Source organism: Rhododendron vialii, chromosome 2a (genome assembly GCF_030253575.1).
Source record: "Rhododendron vialii isolate Sample 1 chromosome 2a, ASM3025357v1".
NCBI lineage: Eukaryota > Viridiplantae > Streptophyta > Magnoliopsida > Ericales > Ericaceae > Rhododendron > Rhododendron vialii.
The window spans coordinates 46,236,544-46,261,507 of NC_080558.1; the positions used below are offsets into that span (position 1 = coordinate 46,236,544).

The window sequence follows — 24,964 nt, forward strand, 5'->3', positions numbered from 1 at the left end:
GTAAGGCTTTAAATATTTCTGCACCTGTTTTGAATAATACATGGAAATTTGATTCAGGAGCCACAGATCATATGACATTTGATTCTAGACAAGTCTCATCCTTAAAACCATCTGCCCAAAAATCAATGTCCACCGCTAATGGTACCTCAACTTCTATTATTAGAGAGGGTGTTGTGTCTCTTATAGATTCTTTAAACTTCAATTCTGTTCTGATTGTTCCATCCTGGGATTTTAATTTATTGTTGGTTGCTCAAATAACCTTGGCTTTAAATTGCATTGTAATTTTTTGGCCTGATTTCTGTGTTTTTAATTTTGGTGACATATGTGGCAAGTTGAATACTCATTTGGAACAAGCGCACTCCAAATCACTCTTCAAATATGAAGTTTTTTAGGACTCTCTAAAATTTAAGGGGTCCCCTTTGCCACATAAATTATTTAATTCACCAATCATGAATCTTGGCAATGTGAAGAGTAAATTCTCACTCCTTTAAAATAGTGTAGCAATTTTGCCGCATTTTGCATACATAACTCTTCAAATAGTTTGATTTTGGTTTTGATACCTCTCTTGAAGATGCTCTAAAAATTTCGACAACCTAAAAATGATCTAATATTTGATTTGAGATGGTTGAATTTATGGTACTTTTCGGATCAAATTTCAACTTTTTAAGTAGTCTAAAAGCTGAAGCACTGTCAATTTTACCGCAACTTATTAAACCTTCAAAATTGCAATAAACAAGTTTATTTTATTTTTAACGAATCTAGAATGTTAAATTGAAAACAGTATATAAACTATAGTATAGAACATGTTTTCATAGCAATTGCTTCCCCTTATGGTAAACATTTGGCACAAACGGGGTGAAATTGTTTTCCTCTAATTTTGGCCGGAAGTCATTTTTGCATTTCACCCCCCGATGGTCCGACATCTTCCAAAACTACTATTCCATTCTTCTCCCAAATCATATTAGATCCAAAATGAGAGAGAGAGAGAGAGAGAGAGAGAGAGAGAGAGAGAGAGAGAGAGAGAGAGAGAGAGAGAGAGAGATTACTTGATTATAAACCAGTAATCTGCCATTGTTTTGAAAAATATTTTTCATGTACCAACCAAATACCGAAAAACAAAAAAGTTTAAAGTTTGTTATCTAAAAAAACATTTTACATCAAAACAAACGGAGCCATAATCTTAGTAATTAAATAGAGGGGACGCCCTCTTGATTTCTGTAGCTCTGCATCGCATTTGTTTCACCAAATTAGGAAGTCATCAGTTACCTCTAACACTGCAGGGTTTGGATCTTTGTAAGAAAGGAAATGTAAGAGGAATACAATTGCTAAGAAGATTGGAATGTCATGTTTTCTGGGGATTCCTTACTGCAACAACTAACCTTAATCATGACTTCAGAATCACGTTGAAAACCTGGCAAGGAAATGGCTAAATCACAATTCCAACCCCTTGATGGATAACAATACAACAGCTTAATTCCCTCTTCCTTCCCCCCCCCCCCCCCCCACCCACACACACACACACACACACACACACAAAAAAAAAGAAAAAGAAAAAGAAAAAGAAAAGAAAAGAATCTACAGCTTTTAAGGTATTTACAGATACCAACCACATACACAGACGTGCTCTACAGCAGCACAAAGGATCCTTAAGCATGCTCAATCAACCACAGAAATAAATACTGAAAGCTTACATATCAATGTTTCCACAAATATACCGCTGCTCAGCTGCTCCCATCTTTTGTTATCAGCTGTCTAAGGATAAGGGAGAAACAGTGGTTCCTTGTTTTGTAAGAAACTATCACTCTTGCCCTCCATTTGACTTAATATAAGTTACATTGTTGGTTCAAAAAAAAAAAAATGTTAATCACAAATATTGCCAATGACCATCAATCATGTTCATAATTTTGGTGCTTGAATTTGTTGTATATTTGCAGCCCAGACTATAACAAAAAAAAACACCTTTTAGGCTTCTAAGGGGACGCATCCAATACAGAAGAAACATTGCACAACCTTTCGTTGACTTGTAACAATACTTAATGTATGTCATCTGTCAAGGCATTTTCTTATTGGATGCAACCAAGCAATCTGCGATTTAAAAACATAAAAAGGTAGAAACCGCAGTAGCATGGTTGAGCTGAATAAAAAATTGATCTAACATCTAACCCTGTGATAACAAATTCACCATTATACAGAAAAGCATGATGCCACTACAACAGAGAGTCAAGACAACGGTAGTTTGTGACCAGACTGCGCATCTTGCCTGCAAAAAGAACAAGAACCTGCAGATGAAAACAAAACATCGACTTGAGCACGAGGCAACCAGCCCCTTTGAGAGTTCCTTTCTCATGTAGAACTTACAAAATCCATTCGCTTGAGCATAAAATGTGAAACATCAAATACAAACTAAATTACTAAGATAACAATCGCGCGTGAATAAAATTCTTTTCGCCATTCAAAAAAAAAAAAAAAAAAAACAATTACGCGTGAATAGCAACATGCAATAAGAAAGCTTTAGGCATAGCGCAATGTGCAGGTACTGGCGGACCCAGGATTTGCACCAAGTGGGAGCACATGTATAACATTAACAACCTTAACAAAAAATCAAAATTGTGTAAAACGGAATGTAAATATACATGATAAAGTAAAAAAACAACTAAACAAATTAAGGACTAAATTTTCCGGACAATTAAAAGATATATACCGAACTCAAATGAAAAAATGAATAAAAAGTCCTAATTTATCTAGATCTAATTTAACTGTTCGGATGCAAAGTATTTTGAATGTAGTTTCTCAAGTTTAAATCTTCAATTTGAAGTTGCAATATTCAATCTAAAGCAAAAAGCCCTCGGAGAGAGAGAGAGAGAGAGAGAGAGAGAGAGAGAGAGAGAGAGAGAGAGAGAGAGAGAATCACTAACATGTTAAGTCTCTTCTCAAACCACAAATGTTGTAAGGAGGGCATGCAGAAAAGCCCAATATATGATGACACCCAGCCGTAAAACAGGCTGTCGCATTAGCGTGCGGTCACAAGAAACCCTGGTGGATTAAACACAAAAGATGACTTCACAATCATGAATCCGACAAGGAAAATAGAACCCCCTAAAAAACAAGAAGAAAATGATAGCCTACCATAAACCATCGATCATGTCAGTTACAGGTCTTGTGAATCTTGGAACAATTCTTGATGTAGTAAGTGACTTGAAACCATGAGCTGAGATGGAAGAGAAAATAACATAATAGAGGAATAAGTAAGCACGTTTTACAAGTCTTAGTAAGAGTTCAGGCTATGAAGCATGGACACGCATACCGACACCGACACGGATACGGACACGGAAATTCTAAAAAAATAGGGACACGGACACGGCGGGAGACACGCCAGTGTATATTTATTTATATAAATAAATAAATAATTTTAGTTTGACACCCAGAAATTTTTAAAAAATTACAATTTGGCCCAAATTTTTTTAAAAAAAAATTACAGTTTGACCCCTAAAATTACAATTGGCCCCTGTTGTGTCCCCATCAATGTCCCTCTTGTGTCCCCGTAGTGTCCCCGCGTGACCTCGCCGTGTCCCCATGTCCCGACACTGTGATACTTCGACCTCTAGAGGTGACAGTGTTTCAAGAGTTATGGGTTAGAAGACTAAGCACAAAGTGCCTAGCAGCTAGGACAAGTGGAAGCAAGTAGACAAACAAATGGGGCTAGAATCCCCTTCTCCCTTCTCTTGGCTAGTTGGGTGGCTACCAGGTCGTAGTTGGATTGTTGATGCACTTAATCGCTCTTATGTCATAAGGGTTGAGGAAGTGGTATATCAGCATGATCTACACCTTTCGGAGTACCTTTACTTTCATTGTTCTTCATAGAGAGAACTTTTTTAAGCCAAAGAAAAATAAGCATTGGATAAAGATATACGGATCTGTGAAGACCCGGTCTTAATCATTATTTATTTTAATTGATTGTCGGTTGCCATGTGTGCATGTTGTCTGAGTGAAATGGGACCCATGTGTGTGAATCTCGAGACTTTTGCTAGAATTAGATATACATTTGAGGAAAACTTGAATTTTGGGGGTTGATCTAGAAATTCTTGAACATTTGGGAGTTGATTGGTGTTACTCCCTCTGTCCCAGAAAGTCTGGCATTTTCAGAAACGCGTGCATTTTTAAATTGCATATATCTTTCAATCCATAATGATTTAGGTGATTTTTTTAACTTTGTTTAATAGAATAAATTAAAATCTATCAAACAAGACCCATATTGCTTATAAAAAACATTACGGATTAAAAGATATAGTTAATTTTTTCATAGGGCTGGAATAGTGAAAGTGTCAAACTTTATGGGACGGAGGGAGTACTATAGAACTAGAAGGGTCTAAAGCGTATTTTTTTCCAAAAAAATATAATTTTATACCAGGGAGCCATGTCTCCCTTTTCATTTTTTTTTCTCTTCTTTGAGCTACTTTACTCTTCCACACACTCTCTCTATCTCTCACGACATACACAATCTACCACACAAATCAAGTAGATTTAGAAGGACCTAAGTTGAGGAAAGTTTAATTTCATGCCTAGAACTCAAATTTCTTGGAGCTAAAAGTGGTTTTGGTGAGGATTCAAAGCTAGGGCTTGGTATTTGCATATTTGAGGTAGGATACATGACTAACCCTCTTGATATGTTTATTTTTTAGTGTAAATGTTGTGGATTTGTTTGTAGAACAAGAATATTATTTAGATTATGTGAAAAATTTGTGTTAGGGTTTTTAGATCTCGTATGGAAAACATGGGTTTTTGTTGATACTTGTTAAATTCTTGAAATTTATGTGTTATAGAGGTGTAGAGATGTTTAGTGTTCGGAAGCTATTTGTGCTAATGAAAGAGTTCATGTGTATTTAAAGTTTATTGAATGTTTGGAACTTGGATACTTAATTAGGAATTATGTGGATGATGTTTGGGTATGAACTATCCCGTTCGGTGAGATAGATTGAGATGATTGTGCTCAGATTATATTGGTTTAGATCTAGGTGGTGAACCTAGGAAAAACAAGCTGGGCTTGGCGAGCTCCTCGGTGAAGGACCTGAAATTGTTGGGGTGGTACACCATACCCGATTACCCCGGTGTAAGGGTGGTGCTTGTACCCGATTACCCCAGTTCATGGGGTAGTACTTGTACCCGGGTGGTGCTCATACCCGATTACCCCGGTTCATGGGGTGATACTTGTACCCGGCTACCCTCGGTTAGTTATTAAAGTTAGCATATGGTTATGACTTTGGGTTGAACCTAGGAATGTTGGGCAATGTAGATTAGATAGGGAACTGTATAAGGTCATTAATATGGTACTTATCGACACTCGAGAATTATGTTTGATTTTTTATTTTTTTTTAAACTTATGCGTGTTTCACGGCATTTATGTTAAACTTGAACATATTATTTGGTTTAGTCTCGTTTCCTACAGGCTTCGGCTCATGTTTAAACCATTTTAGGTGGCAATGAGGCCCGTGAACTTAGTGAAGTGTAGCAACATGGAGTCCCTTTTGCGCTGTTATTTTGTTTAGCTTATGTAATAGAACATGTAAGGCCATAAGGCTGGATTTGTTATAATGTCTTGTGTACTATGATCGTAGAACCAAAAACTTATGTTATTATTTTGGAACTATAAAACTAGAGGTTATGTAATGATCTTTTGGGAAGCCCATGCTATGGCTTGTGGAACTTAATTTGGCACTATAGAATACATTGTTCTTGAGACTTATGAGAATGAAGCTATATGGTTTGATTACATGGAGTTATGATCGGTGAAATATCTTTTAGGCACAGGAAACTTGTCAGCTTTTGTGGAAAATATCTTGGTTATATTATGTCTTTTTTTTTTAAAAAAAAAAGATAAGTTGTTTCAGGTTTCTAAAGAAAAAAAAGTTTTTTTTTTTATTTGGTCGATGCTTTCAATGTTTGACGAGGACTTGACTTTTCGACGCGATGTTTATGCATTTTTTGCACGTGTTAATGGTTGATTTTTTTTATTTTTTATTTTTGTGGGGGGGGGGGGGGAATTACAGGATAATGATAACTTCGGTTTTATCTTAAATTATGCAATATTTACCACCAAAAAATAAGGATAGACTCTGAAAATTGACATCGTAAGAGATGAGTAAGTTGCTATAATATATTAAGGATAACAACAATGTATTGGCATCTTGAAAATAAGGATACGTTCATGGATACATAGTGAATATGGAATTATTATAATCAAGGTTACAAATGCCGTTTTGGGCCTATTTCTGCTACAAGCCAAAGAACCATGTGCCAGCCACATAAATCTTACGCCACTTATTTTTTGGTGACTACATCTCCTGTCAAAATACATAAAGTAAATTTAAAATGAACTACTTCCTCTTTTTTATCCAGATTCGGTCCATTGCGGAACTTTCGCAAAAATTTTGAGAACACTTGGGACATCATCTAACTTCTAAAAATGATGCCAATTTTACTGCTCCATCTACGAGATGAAAGGTTAAACTACCAAGTGGGATCCACCAGTTAGCAGTCACATAAAAAGGGCTTCATATAATGGATCGGGGAATAGAACATTACCTTTATCATCATCTTCATCCTCTAATTTACCACCACTACCAGTGTCCATATCTATAGCAATGGCAACTTGATCGTTATTAACCTTTCGCAAACTGCGAACTTGAGGTGTAATGGAGGCCCCTGGTGCTGCCCACTTGTTAATCTGCATCAGACATTCCACCAGAATGGAGCGCCATTAGAATGCATTCACTCCAGATACAACATTGCAACAAGTAAGCAGAGTTTTAAGAACCGAATAGGAAAATGTATCAAGCCAACATCATGAGTTCATAATATAACATGCAACTGAAAAGAAGAGGTGAATATTTATCCTTGATGTAATTAACATAGCTTACGATTCCTAATTCAAGGTTTATGACTTTGATTCAGCTCCTTTTGCAAAAAGTAATTGGTCAAACCTCATGTTGCTACCATCATATGTAACTAATGTGATAATATCATAATAGAAGATGGCATACAATCCATGTGCTTGGTAGACTTCAATCATATTTGTAGATCCTAGGATTTCAATTTTATAAAGAGTTTAATTCAAAAAAACCCTCCTAGGCCTTTGGGGTTGATTATAGCTTTCTCTCTTGTCCATTTTCCGAGGCTGTCTGAGCTGTATAATGATCGTGTTACCTTTTCTTCCTCTAAATTCCAGATGTTTCCCTTTGACCAACATAATCGAATCAATGCTTGTGACACTGGAAAACTAGACTTCAGACAATGACGAATATATCATTTTTTAATCCTTACCTTATCAGGAACTGTTGTCGATCACTTTTTTTATACAAAATATATATATAGAGAGGGACCTTTTGAAAGGTTTACTTTGGGCTCCATGATTATCAGGGCCAACTTTGGCCTGCATACATCGACAATGTATAGGCACTTCGATGCATGTAAGGAAAAAAGAAGCCAACCTCATTCCCAGGCTAAAAAGTCCATCACTATTATTCATAATTCATAACTTGAACTTCGTAGGAAAGATAACAACTCTATGCAGAACGGAAGCTTATAGCAAATGAACCTTCTTAGCATTTTGAAAGCTTTTTTAGGAACAAACAATGCACCTTAACGTATGGTACAAGCTGAGAAAATATCTTAAAGAACCAACACTCCTAACTCCTAAGAGTTTCACATACACGACAAATAAGATCAGCAAACAGTAATTACATGCGTTCCCACATGGAAACGTGGGCCACAGTACCTCTAACACACCCGGATATTTAACACAACGTCAAACATCTGACAAATACAGTCTAACAGACATAAACACTCTTTACTTGTTTTACATCTACAGGAAATTTTGTTGTGCAGCTAAGGATAAATAAAAAACCAAGGCACATCACTAATCATAAGAACAACCATAAATGAGGAAGACCAAACAAAGAAGAAATGAAACAGAAAGGTATATTTTTCTTACTTTCTTCAGAAGATGAAATGCAAAGAATGGACCAAAAATACACCCAAAATATAAATTTTTAGTCCTGGTTCCTATGAAAAACCCAAATAGTAAGTTATTGTGTGAACTTGGCCTGCCGCTCAACCTAATAAAATATACAAAATTTCTACAACAAATTCGATAGAGAAAGCAATTAGTCCTGTGTTCTGGCCAAATTTGATTAGATATACCATGGCATTTCCAAATCCGTACTACGATTAAGCAGGAAAGTGTATAAGCACATATGAATCAGAGAGGACACAAACTTTGAAGCATTTTACAGTTATCAAGTTAATCGCAAGGTGATATTTCCACTTTCTCATCAAAAGAGATGTACTTTCGAAGCCAAAATTTATTTTCCTTGATGCATTTCAAAAACATCTAGTTGGAAATGGAGATGCTGCTGTACAGTTGATGGGGAAAAAAGCATGTAGGACATACCACTGGTTCCACTTCCAAAATTTCAGATGCCGTACTTGCTGTCTGTACAGAATCTCCAGCATGCAGAAGCCGGGTTAATTGAGATTCCTTCTCACGTAAAGAGTCCTCAAGGGATTCTCCTTTACGTGTTAAGTCCCCGACCCTATTTCTCTCCACTTGCAACAACATATCTCTGCTCCGTGTCACTGCCCTTAGATCCTCTATTTCAGCAACCAGCGACATGATGTGCTTCTGAAATCTCTCTTTGTATTGATGAACTTCATCGAGCTTCTCTTCATCAAAGTGCGCATCATGCACCAGAACCCCAGAAGTCATTGAGTCCAACCATGTCAGCAAATCATAGATCTCATCTGAATTTCTTTTGCTGTTCATCTGGGATGCAACTAGAGCATCACTGGTGCACCGTGTGACTTCTTGTCTTAAGAATGAGATCTCCGCGTCCCGGTTTTGCAACTGCAACTGAAGCTTCTCAACCTCAGAAAGGAGGCTACCAGACAGATGATGAAGTTCATCGAACTTGCTCACAGTGATGGAAAGTTTCTTCATAGCTTTTCCACGAGAAGCTTCGAGGTTCTCCAAATCTACGTTTTTCTGTTGCACAACTCTTTCCAGTTCCCCAATCTTGTTTGTTAGCTCTTCCATTTGGATCTCCTCCTCATCAAGTGCTTGCATCAGCGACTCAATTTCTGTACAGAATTACAAATTTAACTTAGAAACTATTTGTGAACAACCTACTTAATAAAACTCAACAAAACTAACCTTGTTCTTTAGCAGCCAGCACTTCATTCAACGATTTAACTCTCTCCTCCAAGTCTTTCGAGTTGGCTTCACCATCCTGTAATTCTTTCACTCTCTGTTCTAATATGTTACGCTGCTCTGTCATCGCTTGAAGCCGCCTCTCTAAATCATGTAGCCGCACATTTGCGGATTGAAAGTCTTGCAAGTGACTCCCTGCAGCAGCTTCTGCTTCCTTGATCTGACTTACAAGTTCCATACATATTCTGTCTTTTTTGATGTCTTTCTCCTGAAGCTCTTTCTGCAAATTCGAAATGGTAGTCTTCATCTCCTTATAGCCAGCTTCTACAATATTGGCTTGAGTACCAATGAAGTCCTTAACCACCGATAACAATCTATCTGCCATGGTACTAAAATGTTGCTCAGAGGACAAAAGTGTCCGTTGGCTGAAGTTTCCTCCATCTACAGATACTGAAGTTTCCGAATTCATCCCATGATCTGTGGCAGCCAAACCATTGCTGACAAAATCAGCTTTCCAATTCTCAATTCCGATAACTGAACTACGGCAGGCTTCATAAAGTAAGTTAATGTTTGCATGCAATACACCAATTTCAGCATCTTTCTCTTTCTCGGTGCACTCTAATCGAATTATGTTCTCCTTCATGGAGTCATAGGACTTTTTGTGGGAAGTCAATTCTCTACGAACAATGCCCACTACTTCAACAACGTGCTTGACTCTTTCATCTAATGTAACAGAGTGCTTGTATAATTTTTCTTTAAGAGCATCAATTTCTTTTGCCAAACCTTGCAATTGATGCCCAGTAAGACTAAAAATTTCGACCAAATTATTGTCATTGCTATGCTCTTGTATCTTTGAGTCCAGCATAAAATCCTTAACCAAGAACATCTCCTGGACAAGAAGACAAAAAGGTAAGAACAATGCTGACCAAGTATTACGTGCAACAGCACAAGGATGAAAAGTGTCAGGAAGGTACAAGCAAAGGCTGAAAACAACCACAAACAAACAAATATGTTGGAGCAAAGAATGAAATTAACTAGAAGATTCATACACGGGAGGCCAAATTCAACAAACTTCAAATCCAATCATAAATTTAATCAAAAGAAAAGTATTCTTAACCTCAATACATATAATTTTTTTATTTTTGGTACTTCAGAATATTACCTCAATACATATAAGCCAAACAAACTTTCATTGGTTTCCTGTTTTCATTACATGTCCGCCAAACAAACTTTCATTGGTTTCTAGTTTTCAATTTTTTACCTTATGAACCAAATTCATGTCAGAACATGGGGAGACAGTAGTGCACTTTCGCATTTCATTTTTAGAAACTGTAAACTTATGGGCATTCCACTTGTTACTGATGTTAAAGCACCCAACCCAAAACCAACAATTGGCAAAAAGGCGGCCCAGGATCATATTTAGTTTTGGAGGTGATAAATAAGCTCACGTGGGACAAGCACTAACACTCCAATGCACGTGCTACCATCAACTTCCATGTTGGGAGGTCAAAAAAATGATCTAAACTATAGGAATCACAACGAAACAAAGTGTACTATTCACAAAAGTAAAGGGCTATTAAATATAGAAAGACTAGCCCAATGTCGTCAGAAACCATTCAGAAACCAGCAGACGCAAATGCCGTTTGCCAAAATTCAAAATTACAGTTATCAAGAGATGCAGTGCAGGGAAACAAATTTAAGCACAATATTTTTGGATCACTCCTTCATACTTGACTTGGAACCACTTAATTGCATCCTCCTTCGAAACTCTATGCTGGATTCCAACACGTCAACTGCATCTCAGACGACGACCCACACGGTACCCTGGGCGTTTAGAAGAACATAAGAGGGCATCCCATAAATGCGAGTCCAAGGATTTGTCCCACATCGGTTAATTATCACCTCCAAAGCCAGTATATGTAGCGGCGTCTCATTGCCAATTGTTTTTTTGTTAGACACTTTAACTTTGTATCAGCTGAGCTGATCCAAAGAAGATGTGTGGAGAGAGTCTGAATATCAACCAATGACATCAGCAACCATATATGGATGCTGAACTTCAGTGACTTCATTGGTGCCTTCGTCGAACCCTTCTGAGAATTTTGGTGGCTTTTTCACATTATTTGTTGAAGCCATCTGATATGAATAGTCCCGCTTAAATTATTTTCGAAGGTTTTTTTGCTTGATCATGGTTAACCATCTCATCCGGTAGCACAACCAACATAAGATCCTGTACTTGAAACTAAAGCCTACCTAAACATGTGCACATGTTAGGCCTGCTTATGTAGGAAAGCTGGCCACATGTTTGGGGGGGGGGGGGGGGGGTGGTCTCTAATGGGTCAAGTTTGTACCGTTAAAGAGTAAAATAATTGGAGTCAAGTGAAAGCATCCAGATGAATGATAAGGGGGGAAAGGTGGGGAAAACCACAAAATCACATTATATGGATGTTTTCAAACAAGGCAGGAAAATGCAATGCAACCAGATTGGCAGTTTAGTTTTGTTGTTTCTTTTTTGTATACATTCTTGCTTTCCCCAGGTCACACAAAACAAACAAGCGTAACAAGGTATGGCATGAGTCATTTGAAGATGGTGCAGATGTCTGACTTATGTTATCAATTTTTTTTATCAAAAAAAAAAAAAAATTAAGCATGACTAATCTTGAATTTTGGGGCAGTTAGAAGCACAGAATTCACCGCCTATGGATATGACACAGGAAAGCAACTTACTCAACCTCCCGTACTCAAGATGATAGTTGCTAGAGCCAAACGCCAAAATAGCACTACACACACGCCAGCCACCCATCAATGCATACATGCACACGTAATTGTGCCGTGCGCCCTAAAAAAACTAAGGTGGCTTCATTGAATTATTTTTGCAACCTTTGTGATATGTACATAAAAAGACAATTTCCGGTCACAGAAACAAAGAAAAGAAAGCGGAAATGAGAGTAACAAAAAAAAAGAAAAAAAGAATAAGAACAGCAACAACAATAGTACCTGGTTTTCTTTATTAAGAGAAATAACATTGTCAGGACAACCCAGAGGCAGGCCAACCACATTCAGAGCCTCACTTGGTTCGAGACATGACATCAAACTTGCCTCCAGATTCTGCACATATTCCACATCCTTGGAGAGGACCCTTCCAAGAAGATCATTAGTCTCAAATAAGCCCTTCCTCACTTGATCAACATAGGATTTCAATATCATCAGCTCAGCAAATTGGTTATTTACTTCCTCGGAGCGAATCGCAGATAACTTTTTAACTTGTGAAAAAGCTTCACATTTTGCAGCTTCCACTAAATCTCTTTCCTTGGAGAGTTCTAAAAGCTCGCTGGAATATTTTGCAAGCTCTTCCTGGAATCCATCATTTCTTTCTTGAACCTCATTCAACTCAGCAAGGAGTAGCTCAGCTGCTCTTTTTGATTTCATCATATCCTGTTCTGAAGCAGCCACAGCTGCATGTCGATCATGCCATTGTCTCCCAATTTGTTCCAACATCTCAACAGGGTTGCTAGTATTGAACTCAAAAATAGCACCAATGCCCTTCAAAGTATTCAACATCAAACTCAAAGTATGGGTTTTCTCATGCAATAAGTACTCAGTTTCTGCCAACCGGTTTCTCAATGACAAATTATCTGATTCCAAGACTTCTACACTTTCCTGGTATGTGGATAAAACCTTGATCTTCTGTTCATATTCTGAAAGACTACTATCCCTGTGGTTAATCTCAGATTTCATGCGTTCAACCTCATTGTTCACCTCTTCAATGGTTTGTTTCAAACTATCACGCTGTTGCACCAGTGATTTTCCTTTTCTAACTGCCACATTCAACTTCTCTCGTACAGAAGCTGACTTCTGCTCCTCCTGACTAAGTAGATCTTGCATTTCTTGACTTTTCAGATTTAGTGCTTCAACTTCATGGGTCAAGGATTGATTTTGCTCCATATATCTATCTCTTTCCACTTTTACACAAATCAAACCATGCAAAGCCTCGTCCAGATCTTTCTTCAGAATTGATAGATCCTGCGCCTTCAAACCCTCTGAATCTCTCTGTTCACACTGAATGGCATGATCTTTTTCTGTTTTTGTCTCATGATCTGACTCAACAACAATACAATTCTCTAAAGAAAGATTTGTGTACTTTTCAACAAGCTTCTGCAGTACCCGTTCCAAACACTCAGTACTACTGCCACCAGAAACCACATCATCTGTAACAGAATCCCGAATTACGTCAGTAACCAAATTCACCAATCTTCTAATCTCACCATCAACATGCTCAATGTGCTTCTGATTCCTATTGTTCTCAACCAATGTATCTTTCAGAGCAGTTAACTCCTTATGCAGCTTATCATTCTCAACTTCAAACTGAACTAACTTCTCTGAGACCTTATCATAATCACGAGTTAGAATCTCCAAGCTGTCAGAGAGATGCTCTTTCTCATGAGTTACAGCTTGGAGAGCTGTCTCAAGCTCAGATAATCTCTTTTGCGACCCTTCCAAATCAGCAGTTAGTGTTGCACAGTATGTCTCAAAGTTATCAATCTTCACTTGGAGAGCATTACAGTGGTGATCAGACACTGAAAGTGCACTTCCTAACCACTCAATCCTATCCGCTGGCTCCATGGAGCGTAAATGCAAAGGCATAGTTATGCCCTCCAACATCTCTTCCCACCGCTGCATGACATTGTTCCTTTCCATTAATGATTGTTCCAGCATTTCATTTTGTTCAGCTAAGCCATAGAACTTGCTCTGAAGCTCTTCATATTTTCTTTGCAAATCATCACCAGAATTTAAGTTCAGCTGGGAATCTTCTTTCCACGCATCCATAGCTGCAAAACCTGTATCAGAGTATGATCCTCCTCCCACAGAACTTTTCTGATCCCAATCCGTAAGAGCAAAAGTGTTTCGAGTAATTGATTGCGCTAACCAATCAACTTTTTCGATTGTATCTCTGGAATGGAAGTGCTCTGGAAGTTGAAGATCATCCAGAATCTCTTCTATCCTCTGAAGTACAGAATCCTTGAGAAGAAATGATTCTCTTAATGCAGTAGCCGAGTTGCGAATGTATGAGAGCTCAGATTCCAAAGCTTCCACCCGTTCACCTGCCTCCAAATAGGTCTTCAGTTTTGTTTCAACCTCCTGAAGCCTGGTATCTTTCAACTGCAACTCCTGTGAGCATTTATCCAGTTCATTGGATGTTTCAGCCAGAGATTTCTTGAGGGTGTCACGCTGCACAATCAAACCTTTTCCCTTGGAAACAGCTATGCCAAGTTTTTCCCTGATTGATGCTACCCGCTGCTCTGACTGTTCGAGTTCATTTACTTTCTCCTGCAAGTCGGACCGAATAGCAATAAGATCCTCCACTCCCTGCCTTAAACTTTCCTTAAGAATGAGGTTTTCAGTCTCATGTTGTACAATCAAGAACATCAAGTGATCTATTTGGCCCTGCAATTCACTTAATTCCATCTCCTCACGAGAGTTTGTTCTTGTGGTCCACCTGACTGTCTTATCAGCCTCTTTGTATTTGTGAAAAAGAAAAGAGATCAAATACTGAAGCCGTGATCCAAGGTTATCTGACTTAAGACCAGTGCCCTCCAGCATGATTGCACCTTCAACATCTTCAACCAGCTTCAGAATGCCATCTGAATCAAGGCCTCTTTCCTTCATTTCCTCTATTTCTTTTGCCTTATTAATCATCTCTAAATTGAGTTGGTCGTTCATTGATTCAAGTTGCAGCCTCTCACCCAGAAACACTGCTACTTGTTCCATGAGGGTATCATAGTTATTAAGAGATAGAGGATCTAGAACATTCTCATTTTGTTGAATAATTCGGCTCTCCTCTATGTGCCCGCATGAATCATCTACAAGTTTCTTAAGATTACTATATACCCTAAGTAATACACCACTGGCCAATTCGTGCTTTCCATGCAAATCATTATGCTTTTCATACAAACTTTTGAGAGAACTCGACATGGCTTCATGATCTTTCCTAGAAGCTTCAAGTTTCTTCCGAAGATCTTCAATCACTGTCGTTGCAGCCTCAACAGATGAAGCCACAAGGGTGCCTGTATCTGACAGGCCATCCGGATAATAAGAAGTTAAAGGGGTGGTGGAGTATGAGCTCCCAACCAGCAAATCAAGCTTCCCCACTGTCTGAACAATCCGAGCAACAGTAGAATTCCATTCTTGCTCAAGCATTGATGCCCTCTCAGCTACCTCTATGTGCATAAGCTCCACTTGATTAGACATAGAGGAAGCCATCTCATCTGAACTTGAGTGCATCTCATCCAATTGTCTCTCCAATTCCCTGGCACGTAACTGATAATCACCAAGCTTTTTAACAAGGTCGATGTTCTTTGCAACAGAAACAGTACTTTGTTCCCTCAGTGCTTGACACAGTGCCAGATGCTCAACCCTCTTTGCTTCGATATCATACAAATGTTGCTTTAAGAATTCATATAAAACAACGAGTTCTATAATTGCTGCTTCAGAGAAGATAATGTGTTCCTCCAGAGCTTCATAAGTCACCTTGGGCTCCCCGAGTGCAGCATCAGCAGCTATTCTACAGTCTATCTCCCCCATGTACAATTTACTGGCCTTCTTGGCATCGGCATGCAACTTCTTAAAAACTGCTCTCAGCTTTCTTGTTTGCTCCTTTATTAAGGTAAATGAGTTGACAAGCGATTGATCTGCCGCTGAAGGCACTTCCTCTATGTCATGATCATCAAGATGAGCCTTTGACTCAAAGGCTTGAATCAGTCTTGATACTGCTGGCACAACCATTTTCCCACTTGACTTACTTAAGGACACCGAATGTGAGTGCATTCCTTCAATTGCATTCTCAAGTTCTTGGGTTATATTCTCTGCCTCCTCTAAGTGTACCTTCAAATCTACAAACCCTGAGGAATGATCACAGGCCTCCAATTTAAGCTGCTCAACGTGTGACCAATCCATAGAACCATCGTCAGGTTTTCTTAAGCGAGGGGAGAAATTTTCAGTCTTCCACTCCCTGAGAAGTTGGTGAGTCTCATCGGCAGTAGTTGCACATTCTGGGCCCCTGCTTGGCATGTCAGTAACCTCAATTTGATTTGCAGCATCCCCAGATTTCGATGACAACATGTTTTCCTGTTCAAGTTGTTCAAGATGCAAAGTTGCATCTTTCATGCCATCCCCAGCCTTGCGATAGTCTGTCTGTATTCCTGCCACTAAACTTCTGCAGTCCGCTAACTCAGACAATAATTCCTCATTTTCAGTGACAAAATGATCCTTCTCTTCTCCAAGCCTGAATCTCTCCTCCATTACCGAAGTGAGACTTCCATTTAGGGTGGCATTTTCCACCTGAAGAGCTTCCAACAAAGCCTTGTGCTCGGTTAAGTTGGTCAATAGTTTCTCATTCTCGTGGACAACATTCTCTTTTTCCTCCTTAAGCTTCCTTCTCTCCTCTGATTTCAATGCAAGACTGCCACTTAAGTTGACATTTTCCTCCTGCAATGATAATAACGAACCTTTGCACTCAGCTAACTCTTTCAACAGCTCCTCATTACCAAGTGCCAAATATCCCTTCTCCTCTGTCAGTCTCTTTTTCTCCTCAACTGCCGAAGTAAGATTCCCATTCAAGTTATCATTCTCAACCCGTAATGCTGACACCAAAGCCCTACAGTCAGCTAAATCTGCTGACAGACTTGAGAGTTCCCCATGTGATCTCTCCAGCTCTAGATGCAACTCATCAGCTCTGGTAGATATTCCCCCGATCTCAGCCTTTGCAGTATGAAATTGCTTCTCAAGTTCCTCTGTTGCACAAACAGCAGCCTGAAATTCAGACTTGCACTTCACAAGCTCTTCAGCAAGGCTTTCATTCCTCCCACGAAGTTCGGTGATCAAACTGCTGGCAATAGACATCTCATCAAGCAACTGTTTATGCTGGTGACTGAACTCCAAATGTTGCACCAATTGCTCATTGAGTTGCAAGAGAAAGACATCTTTTTCTACATTTGCAAGATATAATTGCTCTGTAACTTCCTCCAGAACATCAGAGGACTGATACTCTGGTACAATGGTCCTACTGTTACTCCTTAGTTCTCCATTAGTAGTTGAACTGTCAGTACTCCTAAATTCTGAATCTGCTGTTAATTCTCTTGATGCTAGCACCAATTTAAACTCCTCTTCATCTAGCATTCTTAGCAGCTTCGCGAGATGAGAAACACTCATCGAAATTATACCCGTGCCAGAAGACAAACTCACCATTTTATCTTCCATAGGCCTTGCCTCGGCTACCAAAAAGTCCTCAACATTAACAACCTCTTCCTGCGAATTGGCTTCATACCCTTCTGCAGACCGCATTTCTGATTTTCCTTCATTGAGAAATGATGCCACTGCATCTTTTCCCTGATGCACTGCTAGTTCAGGAGTTACAGCTGAGCAATCATGTGACACGCGTAAAAGCTGGGGTGAAACTGAATGCCCATCCATTGTCCAGACTTCTTTCACCTCATTGGTTTCACCAGCGGCTGCAGAAATACTATTCAACTTGGTCGGTTCCATTTCAATGGTTGGCTCCTTCATGCTTGTGTCTCCACAAGAAGACCCTACACAAAATTCAGCACTTTCACCGAGCCCAGGTAAATCAAGCATCGCATCTCCCTCAAGGTCTATCCCGCTGCTTGTATCAACTTGCTTTGAAACCAAACAGTCAGCTCCCTGAATTGCCCCTACCCACAAACAAATGATGTTTCAACTACAAATCAGATTCAAAGTTACTGGATTCAATAAAGAACTTGATTTGTAATACAAACAGGTAAAAAAGAAAGAGGTATCACAGGAAAGCAGGCACAACCTACGTCTGTCACCTGATCTGCCCCATGTACATGCTCTGCTTCAACTGCTATGCCAACCAGTTTAGTAACACCAACCAGGTCAGGTGGAGTGAAAGAATCAACTGTGATGGGGGAAGCCAGATATACAGAGTTCATTTCAGAAACTAAACCTCCGGAATTTCCTGAAGTAAGCATTGCACTCTCCACACTAAGAGTTTGGGTACTATCAGCTTGATATGTAACTGAAGATTCCAAATCTTGTTCCTTGACGGCACCCAAATTCATCATAGCTTCATTGACTCCCAAGTCCTCACGCATCAACTCCACACTGCTTTCCAGTGTTGTTGGAACTGAGCTTGCCTCGAGCATAAGCCCCACTGACAGAGGATCAATATCAGCAATATCAACATCGTTAGACTGTGAATGACCATGAGAATATGCGACTGGTATATCAACAAACCCCTCATTAGAGTCATGCACTGAACTGACAACTGCATCAGGAACTTGTAACAATGCGGCTGCCGGTTTAGCTGCAGATGCTGCATCAGCATCAATATCATGCTCGGATTTAGCAGCTTTACCCGAGGATTTACTGCTTTTACCATCCTTCTTCTGCCTAAATTGTTGAAGCTGAAAAAGAATGTATTAAATTTCAAAACTAAATTCCCCCTCAGCTTAGTTTCTATCTGCTTGATTGCTGGGATGAATACGTATTTCTTAGGACATAACTACACGAGTAGACTTTGTTTCGTAAGACAATTGAGTGCTTAAAAATAAACCCATCTAGTGATTTTATCACAGATGCCTTTAATAACACATGATCGTCTATTCCTAAAACTGAAAATGGAAGTGAGTCTAAAGTCAAGGCCTTTTATATGAATGCCGAAAAAGCTCTAAAATTTCCATTCTCACCAAAATATTTCCCCGCAAAATTTTTGAAACTCATGCATCCATAGCATAGACATACAATGTCATCACAAAGAAAATTCAATACAAAAATTTCAGCTTTACCAGACCACCCTAATTCAATACCAAATCCTGATATTTGTCTCTCACGAATACGGAGCACCCCTAACCAAAAAAATCCCATAGAGAGTCTAGTAACTAAATATCCATAACCATATTGTCCTCTAACAAAGTCTAATGACTCTGATCCCAAGCATGCATTTTAAGAGTCTAATATTCATCATTATAAACAGAAAAACTCATCTCAATAACCAAACCCTTCAGAAGAACTCAGTCTTACAAACGACACCACAATCATGATTCCGAGAATACAAACGTGAAGTTAGATTATCCTCAATGAAGTCAAAGACTGTGTTCGCTTTGGGTCTCTAAAACCAACCCCTCTCTCTCTGCACACGGTTCGCAATAAGTCTTTCTCTTCAATTATTATTCTCATTCTTTCATCTACCTCTCTCAACTCATTACCCCAAAAACCTCCCTCAAAACCCAAACCAAACAAACTCCAAGAGTTTTGACGTGAAAAGCTGAATAAATGACAAGATAAAAGATCTAACCCGATACGCTCTAAACTAAACTACTTGGTAAGCTTACTGACTAAGGCTTTCCGGACTACTAGGTTTATGAACAAGAAAAAACCCTAGTTTCAAACTTCCCAATTACATTCCCACACTATATGTTCTAAGCAACCAAACAGCACAACGACTTCCAAAAGCTGCCAACAAAGCCTAATACACGAGAAAGATCAAAATTACTCTTACTAAAAAGTCAAAGGAGACGAACCTTTTTACGGCCAGCAGCAAGCAGATCGGTACGGTTCTTGTTCTTGTCCTTATCCATCCGATTCCGATCTGCAGTGTGTTTCGATCCCACCGCGAACCGAGAACTATAACCGGTGCCAGCACTCAACCACCATCAGATCGTGCCCTCTACAACATACATGCCCAAACGACACAGGAATCAAGAAGTATGCATCAATAATCAATAATAAGTAATAACGCAGCAATTTAACAGAACAGAGGTGAAACATTTTTTTTAATCCGCGAAAGGAATAACGCACACCTTTGGTATTCGATTCGCGCGCATTAAACACAAAGGCACGGAGAGAGAGAGAGAGAGAGAGAGAGAGAGAGAGATTTGTTCTGGTTAGGGTTGGTGATTTTAGGTGATGGTGGGGTGTTGGTTGCTTCGGCTGTGAAAGGTCTCCGTCGTCTTCTTAGATCTAACGCTAAAGGAACGGTAAGAACAGTGGAAAAAAGCATCTCCGGATCGGACCCGGGGAGCTCACCACAGGGCCAGGAAAAACGTTGCCGTTTTCATTAACGAGGCACACGCATTAGGGATGGCAATTCCGGCCGCCCCGACCCAACCCGCCCTGTTCCCCGCCCCAAATGGGTAGAGGATTCGGGAATTATTTGGGGATCGGATAGGATATGGGGATAATTTTTTAAAAAAAGTGAAAAACGGGTAGGGGATGGATATAAGGTAGTACCCGCTTGATTCCCGGCCCGCCCCACTAGCCTACTATATATAATACATAATTATATATCTATATAATAAAACAGAACTGTGTTTGAATCCAAAAGACAACTAATGCTCTAGATTTATCCTCATGCCTACATTAATCTCCACCCTCCATTATACAATGGCAGGCCTGTAAATACTTCACATTTGTTGATTATTTTCTAATCACACATTCCCCGTTCAATATGGAAATCCAATTTCCAAAATCCAAAGATTTCAAACCCTCATCTCTCTCTCTCTATGAATACGGCCGGCCCTCAGGCAGCTTAGCCACCGCCTCCCTCAACAACCAAAGACGGACGGCGCCGCCGCCGCTCTCCCCTCTCTCTTCTATTTCGTTTCTTTTTTGTTTCTGTTTTCTTATTACAAAAACCTCTCTCTCTCCCCGCATCTTCTCTACAAGCCTCATCAATTCCTCCGGAGTATAATCATTGAGTGTTCAGAGTCTTTCAGACAAACAGAAAAGCCGATTGCAAATTTGAAAATGGTAGTATCAAATTTCTCCCCCCTCTCTTTTATTTCATTTCTTTTTTGTTTCTGTTTTCTAATTTTTGCATTCTGTGTTTTCCTTTTGGAACTGAAAACAGGGTCAATCAGTGAAACCCATATCGAGCCCGATCCCCGACGAGTGGTACCCAACCCTAGCCATCTTCATGCTCGCGATCGGCCGCATCGTCACCACTTCTTTCTTCATGTAAGCCATCTCAATCCTAGCTATTTCACAAAGACTGATAAAGAACTTGATTTTATGTTTGGGTATTGGCCAAACTGAAGAATTAAAGAGCAATTGCCATTCTCTCACTTATCGAATAATGGATTGTGGTTGTCGATCATGAAACAAGGGTCAAAGGTGAAATTTAGAAACTGTTTTTTATATGTGGGAGTTTTTCTACATCAATTTCCAAATTAGCATATGGGTTTACCGGAAAAATTAGGTACATATACGTGTCTGAGCTTTTTTTTGTTTTGTTTGTAAGAGTTCTGCCAATGAACTGTTTGGTACACCGTGGCAAGCCAGAGTTGCATCGTGAATAGTTTTAAATATTAGATGACTAGATGTGTAATCATGTCCCATTAGGGGTATTTGCCAGATTCGTGAGAAAGAGAATGAAGTTATTTATTTTTGGTATTTCATAGGAATTTTTTTAGTGGTTTAGAAGTTCCTAATCTGGACTGGATGATATTGCTACCCTACCTGCTTCTTATCCGTGCTTATCAAGATTGCTCTTTCATATTTTTTGGCAGGCCTCGCAACTACATTATAGTGAAAGACAGTTAGGGAATCAAATCCATTAGATTATTTGATTGAAGGTAATAACTCATAATATATATCCAGACCTATCTAAGTTGGGCAAGACAGTTAGGGATTGAAAAATTGTTTGTTTTTTATTTGCTGATCCAAGTTAAACAGGTCAGTGCATATGCTTTGGTAATTGTTTTTCGCATAATTGGATTCGTTGGGCACGGGTTGATATATTGAATGTGAGTCCAATATTTATTTGTGTGTTCTTGTCATTCAAGCCGTGCCTAATATATTAGCTTTCAAATTCTTGATGAGTTAATTGAACACAAAATTAACACATCTAGGTAACTCATTGGAGGTTCAAATTCGTTATTAGCTTTCCATGGATGCTTTTGTTCAAAACACAATTATTTTTTGTTCATTTTGTGTTTTGATTGTTTAACTATAGGATTCACTAATTGTGTTTGAAATCAATCCTAATCATTTGGCTGGATTGCTTATAGCAATTTGTGAAGCTTTAGTTCTCTGTCAATTGCTTATCAATGTAGTATTTCTTCAGCTCATTCTATGAAGCTCAGTGTTTGGGTTTTTGTTTGGCATATGGTGTATTTGGAGATTAAGCTTCTATAGTTCTATCCAACCCGTAGAAGCTCTACCAGGCCAAGAATATGCAATGGTGTTCGGAACCCAGTTATATTGGAGTCTCCAACCTTTGATTGCCATGCATGAAAGCTTTTGTTTTCCTCATTCTATGTTCTTCTATTCCTACCATTTTCTCTTGAAGCTCAGTGTGTGGGTGTTCTCTTTTGCAGATGGTATATTTGGGGATTAAGCTTCTACGGGCCGGAAGCTCTAACGAGCCAACTACACCCAATGATGTTGGGACCCAATAACATTGAGAGCCTCCAACCTCACCCAGTCTCCACTCCCAGGTGTCAGTCAAATAAACCAAAGACGAATGAATCCTAGGTTTGATTTGGAAGTTAAGAACAAGGGGATGATGAATCTTAGGTTTGATTTGGAAGTTGATAATAAGATACGGGACAACTTGGCCTAAAATAGCATGATACTTCTTAATCCTGTGCCTTTGTTTGGAACAAAGGACCGCAAACGATGTTTGTGAAACTAAGCCTCTTTTTTATTTGTCATTAAGTAAATCAGCTTAGGCGATCACTGATTAGCATACAAATCATAAATTCTTGCCAAAAGACAACTGAGTAGTTCGAAGAACAACTTATGTGTATTAGCTTTTACGATGCTATTACCATGTTCACGGTGTCTATCATGATCCTAGGAACAAAATTGTTGAAATAGTAAAACTTTATAACGAAAGAGGAAATGGAAAAACTTGCAATGAATCACTAGCCTCAGTAAAGTGGTTTCTCGACATGCTTTCTAAAAGACGTAGTGCCCAAACGTTGGATCAGATAGTTGAATGCAGGATGAGAGCTTCATTTTCTTTGTTGTAAGTATGTTCATTCACTTTGCTATGGGAAAACCCTGGAGAATTACATAAAGCACTATTTCTTTTCCAGTAGTTAATGGCAATGAGAGAAAAAGGTGGCGTTCTTTTATCATGGAGGTTTATTTGTTTAAGAAAAGCTTGGCCTAAGAAACAAGACAATATCTCACTGTCATTTTTTGAATATAATCGTCCTTTCTCTAATTTTTTGGAAGGGTAAACCGAAGAAGATAGTGGATTCTAACATAATTATAAAGATAATCTCGATATCGAGAATGTACTAATGTGTGTTATCAGTTTCTTTTTTTAGATGGCTTCACTTAGATTAAGTTTTTAAGCTACTTAATCCTATATTTTGACATTGATAAGTGTCGATTGATACCAAACTTCTTTTTTCTTTCCAATTCTTGCAGTATTTGAGACTTGGTAAAGAGACATGTTGGTGCTCGTGGTGGTGATTGGCAGGCAGTAAGACTTGGTAATATAAAGGGGTTTTTTTTAACAGAAGACTTTTTAGCCGACAGTGATATTTTTGTTCCCCCAAAATGGCCAGTTTCGAAGAACCATTCAAAAATAAACTTTAGGTAGCATTATTTGTTGTTTTCTACATTTACATGTCTGGATATTTGTCAGCTTTGAATATTAGATTCACTCTACTCCAGCTATAGCATTGCTGCTTATTTGGCTGCGATTCAAGTTGTGTTTTTTTATGAGAAGACAGGTTAAATGAAGAACGTGGTTATTAGTAGAGAAGAGTAGTCCTTTTTTTTTTTGGAAAGGCAAGAGTATTCCTTTATGTACATAATTCAAATAAATGGGCCATGTTTGAAGTTTATTTAAGACACAGCCTGAAGGCGCGACGAAACATGTCTTATGGGAGATTTTGTGTTCATTGGTAAAAAGGGCAATTCAATTTTTGTTTCAACACATGTTTCGTCGCACCTTCAGGCATGGGCAATATCAAAACCCTCCAAATCTCATTTGAATTTTCAATACTGTTTTGAGAAACTACATTATGGAAATTGTGATGATTCATTGAAAGTTTTCACTCCATGATTTGTGCGACGATCTGAATTTGAGGAAAAAATAAAATCGTGAGTCCAAAACTTATTTACGTGTGTTGATCGTTCGAACCGTGCATTCAGGCCCGAACATGCACTACCTTTATTTGCTTATTGTATAAATTACACTATATAAAATTAAAATAATATTGCAGTACCTTTATTTGATTATTGTTTTGCCAGGATAATGGGGGTGCAAATGCTCAAAGACTATATTTCTAAATATTATGGGAGCTCATATGTGTTAATTATTCCAGCTCCAACAACTGGGAGTCTTGACCATGGTGCCTCTGTGGTGACTTTCATTTTAAAAGTTGATTGGTCATAAGAGTATTGGCACCTTTCCAAATGTAATAAACGATTACAAAGATTGTAAGGGGGATAAGTTGTCCTTTTTTCTTCATTGTCATACTTAGATTATACATAAACCAGTCCATATTCTGTGATGAATTTAATAATTCTTTATCTTATTTATGTAGGAATATCGAGGATTGGCAACCGAACAATGGGATTGTCATGATACGAGCCTTGTTAATAGATTGAGAATTTCAATAGGAATTTTTATTTGTTAGGTTGAGCTTTACAAATATATATTCGGTTTTATTACGCGTGTTGGGTGATTTATGGATTTGGGATATTTTGAACTTGCTTGAATATTTTTTGCACCCCAATTTGACATGCACATATACAACATATATT

At 38.6% G+C, this 24,964-nt stretch overlaps 1 protein-coding gene across 6 annotated transcripts; it reads right to left on the bottom strand.

The window, feature by feature from the left end:
• Positions 1-1,988: 1,988 nt before the first annotated feature.
• Positions 1,989-20,209, bottom strand: LOC131317937 (trans-Golgi network-localized SYP41-interacting protein 1). Of its 6 annotated transcripts, none has more exons than XM_058347644.1 (10): positions 20,038-20,209; positions 19,759-19,904; positions 18,046-18,642; positions 12,197-17,896; positions 9,206-10,091; positions 8,447-9,132; positions 6,580-6,721; positions 3,127-3,208; positions 2,916-3,033; positions 1,989-2,260 (listed from the first exon to the last, which is right to left on the bottom strand). In XM_058347644.1, the coding sequence occupies exons 2-9, from the start codon at positions 19,813-19,815 to the stop codon at positions 2,931-2,933; spliced, it is 8,253 nt and encodes a 2,750-aa protein (XP_058203627.1). In that variant the 5' UTR covers positions 19,816-19,904; positions 20,038-20,209; the 3' UTR covers positions 1,989-2,260; positions 2,916-2,930. The 6 variants fall into 6 exon arrangements, with proteins under 6 accessions (XP_058203627.1, XP_058203626.1, XP_058203625.1 ...); XM_058347643.1 differs by having other exon boundaries at positions 18,037-18,642; XM_058347642.1 differs by having other exon boundaries at positions 12,197-17,907; positions 18,033-18,642.
• Positions 20,210-24,964: the final 4,755 nt, after the last annotated feature.